This window comes from Saccharomyces mikatae, assembly GCF_947241705.1.
Source record: "Saccharomyces mikatae IFO 1815 strain IFO1815 genome assembly, chromosome: 5".
Lineage (NCBI taxonomy): Eukaryota > Fungi > Ascomycota > Saccharomycetes > Saccharomycetales > Saccharomycetaceae > Saccharomyces > Saccharomyces mikatae.
In genome coordinates this window covers 532663-549810 of record NC_079260.1, presented here as the reverse complement: position 1 = coordinate 549810, position 17148 = coordinate 532663, and the positions used below count along the sequence as shown (strand labels likewise).

At 38.4% G+C, this 17148-nt stretch overlaps 4 protein-coding genes across 4 annotated transcripts; all 4 read right to left on the bottom strand.

Moving 5' to 3' along the window:
• Positions 1–343: 343 nt before the first annotated feature.
• BCK2 (Bck2p) lies at positions 344–2896 on the bottom strand (the record flags this gene model as incomplete). Its single annotated transcript, XM_056222017.1, has 1 exon — positions 344–2896. The coding sequence occupies one exon, from the start codon at positions 2894–2896 to the stop codon at positions 344–346; it is 2553 nt and encodes an 850-aa protein (XP_056081751.1).
• A 726-nt stretch (positions 2897–3622) lies between these two features.
• On the bottom strand, positions 3623–8338 carry DNF1 (aminophospholipid-translocating P4-type ATPase DNF1; the record flags this gene model as incomplete). The annotated part of the gene is made up of 1 exon (XM_056222016.1): positions 3623–8338. The coding sequence occupies one exon, from the start codon at positions 8336–8338 to the stop codon at positions 3623–3625; it is 4716 nt and encodes a 1571-aa protein (XP_056081750.1).
• Positions 8339–8976: 638 nt separating this feature from the next.
• Positions 8977–10710, bottom strand: PAB1 (polyadenylate-binding protein; the record flags this gene model as incomplete). The annotated part of the gene is made up of 1 exon (XM_056222015.1): positions 8977–10710. The coding sequence occupies one exon, from the start codon at positions 10708–10710 to the stop codon at positions 8977–8979; it is 1734 nt and encodes a 577-aa protein (XP_056081749.1).
• A 602-nt stretch (positions 10711–11312) lies between these two features.
• Positions 11313–15719, bottom strand: CHD1 (chromatin-remodeling ATPase CHD1; the record flags this gene model as incomplete). Its single annotated transcript, XM_056222014.1, has 1 exon — positions 11313–15719. One exon carries the CDS (start codon positions 15717–15719, stop codon positions 11313–11315), a length of 4407 nt encoding a protein of 1468 aa, XP_056081748.1.
• Between the last annotated feature and the right edge of the window lie 1429 nt (positions 15720–17148).

Sequence of the window (17148 nt, the reverse complement as noted above, 5' to 3'; positions counted from 1 at the left end):
TGCATACACATATATATATGTATACATCTACGTAAACCATGTAGAGAAACAAGATGCATAGTTATCTCTCATTTTAGAAATTAGTACTCAATTGGAAAGGAGATAGAGGATAGGGAGTTAAATAACATGTTAAGAAGCCAATCTACTATATATCATTACTAAAAATATTCACTAATTTCAAATGCCAGTGTTTTACCCATGCTGCACTATATTTGATGTTAAGGAGCAGGGCTGCATTTAAAATTATGAATTTTATTATTTTTTTATTGAAAATTCCCACAAACTTTCAACTTTTCTAAAATACTTACTTGTTGTTACTTTTGCTTTTTTTTTTTTCTTGTTCTTAGTTGCTATTATCGAAGTAAAAAGACTGTAAATTGTCAATGTCGTTGTTTGTAATCGGTGCTGGATTTTGGCTACTTGGATTGTCCACGGATGAGTTCGCTTGATACTGCGGTCCAAAAGTGTGACCATCGTAAAAATTTCTTTCAATATTGTTTGAAACGTTTGAACCAATCAAGTCTCCTAACGAAACAGTTGCTGATGTATCTGGAGATATAGTTCCAATGTATGTATCAGCCGACTTCGGTTCATTCATTTGAATAGCACTATTATTGTTATTACTGCCGCGGCCCATTTTATCCAGTAATTTTGATTGCTCATGGAAAAAAGACTCTGGATTCTCAAAATCAAACTCGGTATATACTTGCAGATTAGCCTTAGTCGTATCAGTATTGTTTGGTACTGAGCCACCGTATGCAACGCGATTGCCAATATTATTAGATTCGGATCGAGAGGCATGCTTCAATTGAGATCTAATAAAATGGTCGAGATTTGCATCACTTAGTCCCAGTCCTGTATTCACCAATGTATATTTATCTTGATCTTGAAAGTAATTTCCGGTCGCATTGCTTGTTGTGGTGGACATTGAGTTTGTCATTACTGAGTCTACGATGCTGCTGCTAGTTGTACTGCCGTGTGGCATCAACGAGTTAAGGTCTAAGCTATCATCCTTCCTATGAGTGTCCATTCCAATCATATCCCTTCTTTGAAAATGAGTAGTATTTGGAGTATCTTGAACTAGCACATCTTCTTCCTCATTTTCTTCTAAAGTGGATCTAGGTATACCTTTTAATGCCGGTATACTCTCCATTGGTGTATTCAGTGCAGATAATTCTCCAGTGGCGTCATTTTCGTTGCCATATTCTTTTTCAAAAGAGGATAAATTACTGGAGGGGCGAGAACTTGTAACTGTATTGGCACTTGAAATAAAATTCATGCTACTAGTATCAAGAACATTTGGAGTTGAAGACGCTGAAGCTGAACTTGGTAACGTATAGCCTGTCATGTAGTATGGCGGTGTCACAAGAGAAGATGATGGTGTTGTGATGTACGAATTTGAATTTTGATTTCTTTGGGCATCAGAGATAGATTCTTGTTTCTTTTTATGTCCTACTTTAGAGCTTCCATTCTTATGCTGAGGTTGACCATCTAGGAACATTTCGTTAACCGGGGTTGTACTATCCATTTCGGGTAGATCAGTCACACTTGGTAAAGAGTTTAGGTCTCTTGATAATCTATAAAGAGAGGATCCGCGTGTTCCGGATCTTGCTCTTCCAGGGGATGCAACCCTTATTGGGGAATAACGATTTGACATGGATGATAATGAGCCGACTGAAGTTGTTCTTTGAGTTGGCAATTTATTAACTTTTATATTTGATTGCTGAATAGTTTGTGCAATCGTGGGTGAGGCTAGCGAACACGTGGACCCGCCAGTGTTGGCTCGTTTTCTAGTAAACATTTTACTAAATGCAATAGAAGCATCATTTTCCTCCGGTACTTTTACTCCACTTTGTGAATCTCCGCAGTTGAAGGACCTCGACGTTCTTGGTGAATCAGGTGAATGCTTTGTAGAGTGTGGGGTCCCTAAATCTGAATTCAGACTTAGGGATGACCTATTGTTACTACCACTTTGATCTTTGAGGTTGAAAGATTCAGTAGAGTGATATAACCCACTTTCTTGTAATCTTTGTCGGTCAAAGCTTTGAGGTACTGTTTTACTATACTTCAATCTTGTATTTTTCGTGTTCATGAGAGGTATACTTGATAAATTGGAGGTAGTGTTTCTTTCACTTTCCGTAAATCTTGATGGGGGCTTGGCTAATGAAGGATCATGGGTTGATTTCGGAACGACTTCTTTTTCGGAACCAAAATCATTATTATCAAAGGACATATCGCTAGTGCTGCCCATCATGTTTAATGATGGGAAGGACAAGCTGCTGGAGAAAGAGGCCTTACCGTGAAGCTTGTTATGCTTCAAGAAAGAGTTGTAAGATCTTTTGGTAGTTAATAATGAGTTATCAAGCGCACCTCCTGAAACAGAGATGCCCGATAGAGGCTGATTTTCTGAATCCAGCTGTAGCACCATTGGTTGCTCTTCGACAATATCTTCTATATGCTCGCTCTTTGACGATCCAAATATTTTCAGCATTCTCCTCTTAGAAGATTTCTTCTTCAACTTCGCTTTAGGTGTTGGAACGGAAAGTGGTTTGGTTTGCAACTCAGTATCATCTTCATTAACCGTATCTTGTACAGTATAATTGACAAAGACCATTTCGCCTGATCTCCTTCTACTAGTCTTCTTTGATTTTGCATTGTTGTCCCTGGAATCCTCCAATAGAACCTTTTTCGGGCTGGACATAACATTCATAGTAGGTAACACTGGAGTGCTACATACACCAGTTGAGGAAGAATTCCTGTCCGGCGAAGCTTGCGTACTACCACTAGTAGATCTGCGATAATAGTGCGGAATTTTCCATTTAGTCGTAGATTCCGTAGAACGATTCTTTGTGGAATTTACCGAACTGGAACGATGGTGGTGACTATTTTTCGGCATGTGCTATCAACTTTAAGCGATAATATCAAGATCGCCTTGCTTGTTATCTTAGGCCTCCTTCTGAGCTTTTCTGAAAGACTTCCCTAAATGGTTGATCTGGTAGTTTTCTTTATTAACAACAAATCCACTGTCAAAAAGTCAAATTCAATATATTTTAGCGAATTTTTACCAGAAATAAGAGTGAAAGACGTGTATTACAAAACTATGACTATTCCTGATTAATATCCTGAATAACTAGGCATGAACCTTCTTTCACGCAAATAATAACAATAAGCCTAGGATTACTATAATAAAATTTACTTTATGTTAGTATAAAAAGCTATATTCAATAAATATAGTCTCTCACCTAGGTAATAACATACGTATCACGACTTGATTAATTCCTAAATTTTCTCTATAGGAAGTTCGAAAAATTCCTTTGATTATGACCTTGATCAGTTTTTTGCCAGTTAATGGAGAGTTCCCAGCGCTGGAAAGTGCTGGCGTCAGTTTTCCATCGGAAGAAAAAATTAGCCCACCATTGTGCGTCCTTGAATGATAGGGATCCGGGTTAATTGCGAGTTTTAATAATAGAACAAAGAAACCCACACGTCCGCCACTAAAGGATATTAAGAGAAATGTGTCAAGTGGAGCATGCATGGATTATAAGTCATACAGAGTGATGTTACGTAGTTTTTTATATACAGCAGTGGAAGAAAATGCAACGGGTTTAGTTGATTATCATGATTAGCTGTTCTGTTGGGTTCCGATCAAGGAGGCTGCGTTTGTTATGCCCGGTAAGTCTAGAGACGTTCTTGCCCTTTCGACAGAGTAACGGTGGTCTAGTTGATGCGTAGCCATCATCTGTTCCCTTGTACGGTCCAAAGATGACCTGAGGTTGGTGGCTGGAACGGTCTCGAATGCTTGGGTCTGCTGAAATTGGGGCGATTGAAGAAGATCTTGTGTTTCCTTGGGTGAAGTCATCCAAGATTCAGGCTTTTGATATCGACTAGGACTTCCGTTTTCAGCTCGGATGAATGACATTGGAATCTCTTCCGTAACAACACTGTCTCTTGAATAGTTGGAAGCACCTAAATTGTCAGAAAGTGTTATACCTTCTATAATCTTTTCTCCGTGTTGCCCTGGCTTTGTGACTTTGGGTCTGTTAGGGTCTGTCGGATCGTAACCAGCTGGATAATGGTCAAAATGACCATGTTGCCACATTTCTCTTATTATTTCTACATCAGTTGGGTAGAAAAATTTCTGAAAACTGTCATATGTGAAACGAGGTAGTAAACAGAATAACACGGCAACGAAGAACACAGCCCAGAATGATGGTGCTCCATAGATACGTGCTGCAGCTTTAAAAAATTCTCTGCTTCCTATTGCAGAAGACCATATCCCGGTCCATGCGAAAACGACAAGACACGACAGCGCAATGAATAGTCCGCTAAACCAGTCCCACCTATATTGATGTAGTAAAACATATGTGTTACATGATATTACGGCAATGGTGGTGACATAAACACCGACAAAATAACGATGATCCAATCCCAATCCATTACTTGTTACTACCATATTTTTGTGATAAACCAGATAGGGGAAAAAAAAGCAAATGATAGATTGGTATAAACCGTCCAACATGTACCATAAAAACTTTCTTTGATTCCACTCTTTTCTTAAGATCCCAACACGATATAACTGGGGAACCACTAAAGATATAGTGTCATTCACATCCTGGTCCAAAATACCTAAGAAGATAACCGGCAAAGATGTAAATGCCAAGTTATAGAACATCATATAAGTGTACTCATACAAATATGACCCGTCGAAATCATTATAGATACCATACCAGAATAATGCTAATGCAAATATCATGTTTTTGTAAAAAAACTCAGGAATCATTTCAGCTAACCTCTTATAGGACCACCTACCGTGAACAAGCACTAATCTAGCCAGATATCTGAATTGACCGATGGCATAATCCGAGCACATAACAGCCTGTCGCCCTTCTTCACCGGCAATACCAATACCAACATCTGCAGATTGAATCATGGCAACGTCGTTGGAACCATCGCCAATGGCAAGGGTCATAACGTCTAGTGAATCCTTAACTAATTTAACAACAGCTGCTTTTTGGGAGGGTGAGACTCTGCAGCATAAAACAGCTCTGCAGTTCTTGCAGAGTAACAGAAACTTTCTTCTTATGTCTTCACCATATAACGCTAATTTCAAAGCATCTCCATCAATAACAACAGCGTAGTTACCTTTTGGAAATTCGTGATCTTTCTTTGCTTCAAATATCTCTTCTTCAGTACCGTGTAGACCAAAATACTCTTTCAAGTACTTCGAAAGTAAAGAATCCACAATTTCGCTTGGTTCTGACCCAAATTCCTTCACATCGTCACCCGATGTTTTGATAACTAATAGTTCCATTTCATTATTTAAAAGATTGCATGAGAATCCAATATTTATGGCTGTTTCAACTTTATCACCTGTAAGAACCCATAATTTGATCCCTGCCTCCGCGAGTAATTCTATACAATCCGGAACACCATCTTGTAAACGGTCTTCAATAGCTGTACCACCTAATAATATTAATTCACGTTCAATAGAATCTGCAACGACTTCTAATTCATCTTCTCTGTTGGCTAATGATGCAGCAGCAATATCATACCTTTCATTCCATTTCTTGTATTCAGACCAGCTCAATTCTCTCTGAGCTATACATAGTGTTCTCAAGCCTTCAGTAGCATACTGTTCTAGATGTAAAGCAGTTTTCTCTAATACTGTTTCATTATTGCTACCGCTCTGGCGGCTTAATCTTGAATATATAATGGAATCAGCACCTTTACAAATTAAAAGAGCTTTAGGCTCATCCTCTGGGTTTAGACCGGGAATTTTAACAATACAGGACATTCTTTTTCTGGATGAATTAAACTCCAGAATATTCAGGATCTCAAACTCTTTTTGAATACCTTGCATTTCAACTATTAAACCTTTTTTAGTTTTTCCAACAAAACTGAATCCCACGTCCCTAGCCGTGGCTACTAATGCCGCTTCATCTGGGGATTGAGCTTTTAAATCAAGTTTTTTTGGATCGTCTGGATTTGCTTCTACCAGAACAGAATGACACAGAGCTAATGCTAACATGAAGTGCTCACAGCACCTTTGTTGTATTTCGCCACTGGCGCCTTTCAAATCGCGAACGAACTCCTTTGATACAAAAGTAACCTCTTCAGGATAGAATTGTGAATTTCCTGATAAAGCTCTTAGTTCGTCAATCATTGTATCCCTATCCTTGGCGATTTCGGCTCTCTCACGCCGCCCCTCAGTTTCAACATCTATACCTTGTCTTTTTCTCAACCCCGCTAAAGCTTCAGTATAGGCCCTCCCATATGAAACACCATTAATGGTACATTTTTTGAACTCCATCACGTTTTGTGTTAATGTACCTGTCTTGTCAGAGAATATGTATTCTACTTGACCTAAATCGTCGGAAATATTCCAAGATTTTGGGGTGCAAGGGTAGTCCAACTTCGCATTGTAGAGTAAAACATCTCCGTAAATAAAAGCCGCCTGCGCAGTTTTGATGATCTCTACTGAGATATACAATGAAATGGGGACTAAGGATTGATAAAGAATAACAGCAACCCAAAATGAGACGAATCCGTTCGTCGCTGCTGATCCAGCAATTGTCCCAAATTCATAGGAAAACCGTGATCTGCCTTTTTTGTCGTAATATACACCATTGGCAATACCAGAAACAAAACACAAAATGAAAAGCAGCACAAAGTTGATCACGACAGAAAAGTTTAGCTCTCTTGAAATTCTTGATTTCTTGGTAGGTGTAATACCAGAGTTCAACATAATCTTTGTATCATCACCAGTAAACATGACAATACCCATTGCCCACTTAGTATTTCTAAGAGTGCAGCCACGAAGTAGAACATTATTGATAGTAATAGGTTCATTTCGTGTTTCGCCATCTGCAAGACTCCTCCATTTCATGTTACCTTGATAAGTATACAAGTTTGAGTGAGGTCCTTCACTTTCGATCCAGAACTTTGTTCTCGCAATATCTCTCGACGTTCTTATAGTATTGGCACATTTCAACGATTGACGTACCTTTAAATTCGTTTCACCATCCAAATTCTTGGTCTCTAGATAACACGCACCATCAGCATCTGATGTTGAAAGTAAGATGATATCAGCAGGAATTTCGTCGTTGTTATGGATACGAACAATGTCACCAACCTTAACACTTTTCCAATAGTTCTTCGCAAATTTGCAATCCGTTCTTGGTGGAAGAGATCTATCAACTATATTGGCTTCACCGACCCCTTGTTCCAAATTATCATAATCTAGTGAAGGACGGCCATAATCTGCAGACGCCCTGTAACTGTCAATGGAGTCTAAGGAGGACCTGGGCCCACTTGTTCCAACTGTCTTTTGTACTCTTAGTTCATGGCGTTTTCTTTGCATTCTCTTCATTTTGCCTTCTTCAGTTAAATGTTCTTTACAATATTGTATAAACTTGAAAAGAAGTTTTGAGTTTGCTTTCTTAAATTTCCTCCACAATGATATGTTGTCTGTTGAGACATTTTCGTTGTCAACACCTTCTAAAATATGAGTCTTGGTATTGTTCACCTCTAAATCTAGTACGGTTCTTCTAGAATCTTCAATAGCATCCTTAATTGCGGTAATGATAACAATAACAACTAATGGGACGGCACTTAAACCAGGGTTTGTAACACCAAAGATTTGGAAAGCACCCAAAATAATTAAAACTAAGAAATAAACATTCGCAAAGTTATGAAACTGGAATAAAATGTTTTTAGGTAAGAATGTTAGTGGGGTATATTTTGTCGTTCTAATTTTATTACGAGGATATTGTATAATGGGGTTGCCTTCTTCGTCTATCATGTTTTTAGGTAAAGGCATGTTATAATATACAGTCCTTAGCTCTTGAGCGCGATTTATGGCACCAGGGTCAATATCATCCTTCGTGAAATCTTCAAAGGGGTTTGGAATGTTCTTTCTAGCCCATTTCAAGGTCTTAGATCTCCCCGTTATTGGGTTTCCTTTTTTATTCCTTTTTGTGCCCATCCGGAATCGCTTCATACCATCGTAGTTGGTATGTGGCTCTCCATTATCGTTATCTAATTCTACATCATCAAAAGTCCCAGATCCATTATTAAGTTTTGGTGTTTGCTGGAAGGAATGGTTGTCGTATTCTGTGTCATCGTTGAATGTAAACTCTTCCGCGTCTTCACGCTTATTTTTGGGTGCCTCGTCATTAAAGTTAACCTGTGGCCGGCCGTATTTATTACTTGATACGTTATCACCGATATGGGTGGGCCCGATATGAGTATCTTCATTGCTGCTATTATCTTCAAATTGAAACGTGTCTTCAAACGGCGACATGGGAGTATGCCCTTCACCTGGAAAAGCACTCGACATGATTATTTACTAACTTTTTTATTTCAAAATAATTGCCTGTTATAACCCAACCTTAATGAGGGAACAAAAACTTTTTGTTGCTATTGCTTTTCCTTGGTCAACTAATCTCTAATGGTAAACTTTTAGTTAATTGCGACCCTAAAAATCACTTTAAAAATTGTCCGAGTTGCGTATTACGATGACCTTTAGTTAATAAAGGTAAAATATCATATAGCAAAAGCTAAAGCAAATTCTGCCCGGAAAATATTATCAGCGTTGTGCCTTCAGATTGTTGAATACAAAGATAAATAGCGAAGTTCCTTTACTTGATTTGTCATTATCTTGTAAATCAATCTCTTCCTCAGGCCTGTTTTGTTTGTCTTCCCGTGTTGCTTTTGTTCAATCCCGCGAAAACTTGTAATATATCGTTAATAATGAGACGTCTAAAAGCCGCAACCAGTAAACCCAAGAATGATGATTGATTAATAGTAATACGATACTTCTCTTGACAGTTAATAACAAAAACGTTGCCATTTGTCAATAAGAGCGAGCATTTAGGTTACAAAGGATAATAACTAGTATTTAGGACAAAAAAGTAAGGAAGAAAAAAAATAGATGAGAAGTTTGTTGAATAGGAAAGTAGGCAATTATATAAAGCATTAAGCTTGCTCAGTTTGTTGTTCTTGCTCCTTCTTGAAAGATTCATAAGCAGCAGAAGCCTCTTTATAGTGTTGTTCGAACAATTCATCGTTTTCCAGTAATGGGAAGACCTCTTGAGGTGGCAAATCCAAAATCATACCGGTAATTTTACCAGCAGCTTCTTCATTTGAAGTCTTAGCAGAAACCTTCTTATATAACTGTTCGCCTAAAGCTTGTCTTTGCTTTTGTTGATAAAATTGGTTGTTGTCATTGGCGTTTCTTGGGAAACCGCCTTGTGGAGGGACACCGTAAACTGGACCATTTCTAAATTGTGGTGGCATACCGTTCTTTGGCATACCTCCCATTGGGTTCATTTGTTGTGGGTTTGGACCGTTGAATGGAACACCTCTTGGTGGCATAACACCATAGAACATTGGAGGCATGAATTGACCTGGCATACCGGCAGCAGCAGCAGCAGCAGCAGCAGTAGCTTGTTGATATCTCATTTGGTTCCTGGCTTGAATTTGTTGAGCTAATTGAGAACGTCTTACGTCTTTTCTTTGAGCAATGGCAACGTATAATGGCTTACCAGCAACAATTTGTTGATTCTTTTCAGTGATGGCCTTGGTGGCTTCTTCTGGAGTGGAGAAACAAACGAAACCAAAGCCCTTAGACTTACCGTTTTCAGTTCTCATAACCTTGGCAGAAGTGATAGTACCATATGGAGCAAACTCTTCTTCCAACTTTTCATCGTCAACGCTGTCATCCAAGTTCTTGACAAACAAGTTAACACCTTGATACTTGGCCATTTTTTCCAATCTGTAGGCTTCGTATTGCTTCTTCAAGACATGCATACGTTCGTTCTTCTTTTGAGCACGACCAACGTATAACTTTTCACCATTTAACTCGGAGTCATTCAAGGTTTCAACTGCTTTTACGGCGTCTTCATGATTTTCGTAATTAACGAACCCAAAACCCTTCAATTTTCCATCCGCATCCTTTTCCAAAGAAGCAGAGACAATCGGACCAAATTGGGCAAACAATTCTTGGAATTGTTCATCTGTAGTTTCAGAATTGATGTTTTTAACGTAAAGGTTAGTGAAGTGAGCCTTAGTTTCTTCCAATTGGGAGTCGCGTTCCTTTCTGGACAAATGAGGAGCAACATAAATTTCTTGACCATTCAATAGCATACCATTCAAAGCATCGATAGCTTCCTTGGCAGCACCTTCTTCTTCGAAGTGAACAAACCCAAAACCTTTGGATTTTCCGTTTTCATCGGTGGCAATCTTACTGGACAAGATGTCACCAAAGACAGAGAAAGTATCATACAAAGCCTTGTTATCGATATCAGGATGCAAGTTCTTGATAAAGATGTTACCAGAGCCCTTCTTTCTCAATGATGGGTCACGTTGAGACCACATGATGCGACATAACCTACCCTTGATTGGAGTATAGTTCAATTGCTCAATTGCTTTTCTGCCCGCTTCATGGTCATTAAAGTTAACATAAGCATAACCCAAAGAGGTCTTGGTGATGGCATCACGGCAGACACGGATGGAGGAGACTGAACCGATTGGAGAGAAGATATCATATAAGTGGGCTTCAGAAACAGAAGGTTCTAAATCACCAACATATAATGATGCAGAAGAGTTTTCAACAGATTGGCCTTCTGAACCAGCGGTGGCTTGTTTTTGGTCATCTTGGATATTCAAGTTTTCCAATTGTTCAGCTGTTTTATCAGTAATATCAGCCATTTTATTTTTATTGGTTTTTTAGTTTTTTTTGTATTTTTTTTTTGAGTTTTTATTGAATAAAAAGCCAGATATTAGGTGGTGATACCAGGGCCTGCTCTATGCTTCAAACGGTTGTTAAGTAAGAATGTTACTTTGTAGCTCACTGTCTTTAGAATACAACCTAAACTAAAAGATTTTACACAAGAGAGAAGATGTACGAAAGTATAGAATAACACACTCTATTAACTAAATCAGAAAACTCTTTCCTTGGACCTGGAGTGAAGTGAAAGAGAACAATTATTGTCCCAGCATTTGCGATGGTGATGGCAAAAGCGCAAAAAAAATTTTCTTTGTAAAAAGGAAGAAAAAAAAAGAAATAATCTTCGGTTAACCGCTTTCGTTCAATATGATATATTATAATCTGCAATTATTTTACAGTATAGTTCTTCCTCTCTATTCATAGTAGGATCTGGTAAAGATTTATTACTTATGGTACCGTATATTACACATACACACACACACACATATATATATTTATTAGGGGAAGGAACAAAAAACTGACGTAAAAAGCGTAAAATGAAGGAACGATGGAAAAAAGGAAACACGATGAGGTATAATATGATCTACTTCTTTTGGGATTCTGTTATCTTGTCGTACATTGCCATCAGTTTTGTACTTTTAACATCGGCTGGCCAGAAGTTTGCACTGTATGACCAAAGGTGTTTGCGATATTTGTCTGGGCTTGTTTTTCTCGATGAGCCTTTCTGTGATTCGATGTGGTTACCAATCGTAGTAAGTTCATTCTTTAGAATTTTGGCCCACTCTTTACGATCAAGTCCTTTGCCGCCTCTTCTAAGACGTTTCAAAGAAGTACGGATGGCACTCATTGTGTGTCGGCAATCTTCTTCATCCATGCTGTCATATTCTTTCTCGTGGGCACTACCGTTACTGGGGTTGCTTGTTTGCCTTGCAGCATTGTCCCTGGAAGATTTAGACTTCAATGAGGGGGATGAATTATTCGGGGAGGACCTTGTGCTGTTTATTAAGGCTGCAGGGCCTTTTGGAAGGGCCTTCATTCGTTTGCTTGGTGGGCCATTTGTAGATTCAGAATTCGTGGCTTCTGGAGTCATCGACTTGCTATGGTTGGAGGGTTTTCTTTGCCTTTTCTTGGCAGGACCAGTGGGAAGTTTTTTTAAGCTTGGTTCAGCACTAGGACTTTTTGCATTTGAGCCTTCTCTTAAAAAGGATAGTAGATAGTCGACTCTTCTACCTAAGTGAATGGCGCCAGGTACCTTTTTGGAAGAGCCGGTTATTCCCTTTCCCTTCTTTGTAGGAGTTGGTGTAGTATCGGATGAACTTGGCAGAACTTTTGATGCAGAATTGTGAACTTCATTCAAGAATATTTTATCTGTAATGCCTAGGAATGGATCGTCTCTTATTTGCGCCCAAGAACCATATCCATACTTGAAAACACCAATCAATAGCTTCTCATCTTCTTCCTTCGACCAATCAGAGGTCCAATTCTGTACAGGCTTAGGCGTATTGTTACCTAAATTAAACTTCAACGGATCATCTTTGTAATTTGAATTTATCAAGTTTTTCAAGAACTTTAGATCTTCCACCCTACTTAATAAAGATTCTGCGTTTAAGGATTTCACACCTTTATAATTAAAAAGTACGGCTTTCTTTTCTCTTTTCTTCAATGTTAATCTCGTCAATGGATTATCCTTTGGTTGATTTTCTGCCTTTACTTCCCCGGTTTTCAGCTTTGCTCTATAAATTGTAGCGTCCTTCTCAAGCTTCTCTAATGTTTCCTTTCTATTCTTCTCTTCTTCATTGACACATTCTTTAGCAGTGTCCATTATTTCATCGTATGTTTCACCGTATTTTTCAAATGATTTGACTGGTAAAGTCCCGTCAGCAATTAACTCGTCCAAAATTTCCTTCAGGTCACCAAACTTTAAAATAGCTTTATACAAAGCCCTGACCTCAGTTTCACCAATAGAATCCATATCGTTAGCTCTTGCCCTTCTTCTAGATGATCTGGAAGTACTATCTTCATCAGAATCTGAGTTGGCAGCTGTCCCATCGCCATTAACACTATTTTTTATTTTTTTTAGAGCATTATCCCTTCTGTTCATCATTTCAAGTTGTTCTTTGACATATTCTTCATCCTTACGTTTCTGCTCTTCATCTTGAAGTTTCTTCAATTCTTCTTCGGGAATGATATCATCCCAATCCACATCAGCTTTATAATCTGTGACTTCGAATTGCTTCAAAAACTCTTCGCCACCAAGATGCGACTCTCCTAGATCTGGGGTAGTAACGTGGTCTTCCGCATGATTCAAAACATCATCCAAATTAAGATCTTCTAATTTTTTCTGATTGTCTCTAGCAGTAAACATATTACCTGCGCCGAACTTCAAAATTGCTGATAATTCACCAGCATTTGGTTCATTTTTTTTAGTGTATTTATTACCATCAGTCACTCCAAGAGAGATAATAGCATATTCCAAAATCATTTTCTTACGTGCTCTTTCTAGAACCTCTTCTTCTACTGTATCTTTTGAAACCAATCGATACACCATAACATGATTCTTTTGACCAATACGATGGGCTCTCGCCATTGCTTGTAAATCTGCCTGAGGATTCCAGTCAGAATCAAAGATAACAACAGTATCAGCAGTCATCAAGTTAATACCCAAACCACCAGCACGAGTGGATAGTAAAAACACGAAATCGTTTGAATCTGGAGAGTTAAAGTGGTCAATAGATATTCTTCTCTGAGCAGATGGCACTGTACCATCTAATCTTTGGAAGTTGATACCTTTAATAGATAAATAATCACCCAGAATGTCAAGCATTCTAACCATTTGGGAGAAAATTAACACGCGATGCCCATCCTTTTTCAATCTGGTCAATAATTGATCTAAAAGAACCATTTTACCTGAGGACATAATTAAGCCCCTTAACACGTTTTCCCGAGTCATTTTACCATCCCCAAACTTCTGTAATACGCGCTCCTCTGCATTATCAAAAAGATATGGATGGTTTGATGCTTTCTTCAATTCATTCATAATATTAAGTAGAGAGAAATGCCCCCCTTTAGCACCTGCAGTTAAAGCCGAGTAGTTCTTTGTCAGGATATTCTTATAGTATTCAGTTTGTACGTCCGATAATTCAACTCTTAAGATACGTTCTGTCTTTGATGGAAGCGATTTTTCTACGTCTTTCTTCAAACGACGAAGAATAAAAGGTTGTATTCTTCTATGTAAATCATGAATATATTCCTCTTGTTCTTCATCTTGGTTTTCAAAATCAATCTCTTGATCAATCGTAAATCTTCCAGGCATTAGAAAATTAACCAAAGCTGCCAATTCTTTAATATTGTTCTGAAGAGGAGTACCTGTAATCAACATACGATTGGCAACCTTAAAACTGTTTAACGACTCATAAAGAGATGACTCGGCATTTTTTAGCCTATGAGCCTCATCAACGGCCATAAATTGCCACTTTATTCCTCCTAATTCAGTACGGTCTTTTAAGATGTATTCGTATGTTGTTAATAAAACATTAAACTTCATTGTTTTCTTCCCCTTTGCCTGTGGATTCGTGTAAAATTCGTACTCTCTGATGGTATCTCTGGATTTTTGATTGCCCATATAGCATATACAGTTCAGATCTGGTGCCCATTTTTCAAACGTATCTAACCAAGCAGGCATTGTTGATAAAGGAACCACAATGATGTGAGGTCCGTTTTGTCTACGTGCAAATATCAGCCAACTGATAAATGCGACTGTCTGGACGGTTTTTCCCAAACCCATCTCATCTGCCAATATACCATTATCACCTTTTGACCACAAAAATGCCATCCAATTGATACCAGTCAGTTGGAAGTCTCTTAACTCTCCACCTTTTATGAATGGTGGCTGTACGCTCAACTTTTCAAAACGTGGCCTTTGTGAAGTATAATTACTAGAATATTGTGGAAGAATTTTGGAATTTTCTCTGTTTTGGAAATGCTTAACTTGTTCAGGTGCTAATTTCACAATATCAGTCGCATTCTCCCAGGTAGCTTCATCGTAATTTAGACGGCGCCATTTAACTAGATACTGCAACTGCGAGGTCCCATCTTCTAACGAAGTACGTTGGCTATCTATAATTCTTTCTGGTACATGAAACTCGTCAAATTCATCGAGTCTACGCTCACGTTCCATGTCCATGATCTCAATATCTTCAGCGGTAACGTATGGGTCTAGCCTTATTTGTTGATCTTCGATGATAAACTGTTTACAATAATTATCTAGTCTTTTCAGACCACGAACTTGACCAATAGATTTATAAGTTTCCCACGTATTGTGCAGATGGGATTCATCTGTCCATTTGATTAAAAATTCATAGTTTTCCTTGCAGTTGTTGAGATCAGGAACAGTTCTCTCCAAGACCTTCGATTCCTCCAAAGATGTTTTTAGTCTGTGATTGATAACAATATCAATACCGTGGAAGTCTTCAGGTTGAGGGTTGGTAGATACTTCATACGTATTTTCCTCCGATAACCCGTCTTCGGAACCGTAATCATCTTCAGATTCCAAAAGGTCATCATCGCTGTAATCAACGTTATAATTTATTGTTTTGTTTTGACGATTAGAAAACCTTGTTGGGATTTTAGCTGCAGATTGCTTTGTGGATTGAGATTTTAGCTTAGATTGAGACTTTGGTGTCGTTCTTGACTTCGCTTTTGTACGGTTTACCTTTTTAGGAGAGCCATAATAATCCTCGTCTTCTTCGAAGTCTTCCTCTGCTTCGCCTTCTTCGGAATCATCCTGGCCTTCTTCGTCTTCAAATTCGTCTTCTTCGTCTTCAATGGTCGTCTTTCTCTTCCTTCTAGACTGCTTGATATTTTCTTCGTCATCTTCATCATCACTATCATTAAAGTAGTTTTGCTGATGGGTAGAAGCTCTATGAGACCGCCTCAGCCCATACAACTCAGGGTTTTGGAGAACTTCGGTGGATATATCCTTGGCTGCCATTTTAAGACGAAATTAGAATAGAAAGGGTTTTTTGTCGAACCGAATATCGGTTTTAGAGAGTTAATGGAAAAGTCTTGAAGCCAACAAAAACTAAAAACCCTTGGTCAGCTCTATCGTTAGTGAATTACGTAGGCTATTGAAGCTCAAATTTAGAGTAAAAAAATAGTGTTTACGTCTGTTCAACTTCTTTCCTGGAAAGAAACGAATATGTGTATATGAAATAGTGAAAAAAGAGAAGACAATTTCTTCGAACTTGCTTATCTTGACTGTGACAGCTCCAAATTATTGACAACGTGTCTTCGATGATCGAATAAGAATACGGCATCCACAGCTAGATGTGAAGAAGACAAGATTATTTACTCTACAATGATTCTCGTGGTTCGAAAATGAAAAGGTAAGAAAAGAAAAAAGGAAAAATATACAACGAGAGGGTAACAGTATAGTAATCGACCACTGAACTATGACCTGTTTGACAAGTGTTGCTTGTTGCATGCCTTCATAGGTATCAATAGTTGACATAGTCTTATATCAGGTAATGATATCAAAGGAAAGCTTTGCAATAGCTTGAGTGTACGTACCAATGTGGGAATGGGATATGACGGGACCCTGAGCATTACTAAGTGTTCCACTTTAATAAAATTGCTCGAACCTTCGCGGGCATTGAAGTTTAAGTTCTTAATTTCAGCGTGTTTTTATTTTCAGCATGTTAGGTAAGGTAGTTCGTCAATGTTATTTTGGAGGTACACGAGCAACACATAAGCGCTTAGCTTGGAAACCCTGGTCGATAGATTGTACCATGCACTGCTAAGCTGGAGGAAAGTATACAGGCAATCTGGCTATTTGAACTTGTCATCATATAACTTTTTTCATATGTGAGCGGGTGACAAATCATTAAATCAAAAGATAAGAAAAGAAAGCCCAAAAAAAGCCCTAATATAAAGGCTTGCCCTCGAAGGAAATGACGAAGGAACCGAAAACTTGGTTTGGATACAGACGTGTGGAGATAGGTCGACCTTAACCAGCAGATTATGGTGAGAATCATAAAAAGTCAAAATTATCTTTTTTTTTATAGCCAGTTCACCAAGACCATGGATGTCGCTCCATGGTGTAGACCTTTCGGTATTGATGACTATGGTAGTGGAAATCCAAAAAAATCGAGAATCTTTTCGATAACTACAACTTCAAACAAAATTGACTGTGAAGTGTTGCCACCACAAATTGAATAATAGAAGCAAACAAAGAGGAGAAAATGCGCACGGCACGGTGGGCCCTATTCCAAAGTTATGTCAACTAGGCCGTGGTCAGTAGTTCTCTTATTTCTAGAAGGCTTGTAGATCGTCAGTTACACTTGTTGTTCTGTCTTCCATACACTCCCTAGTGGTTTATATGAAAGGAGAAAGAAAGAAAATTTGCCACTGCAGTAAGGCTT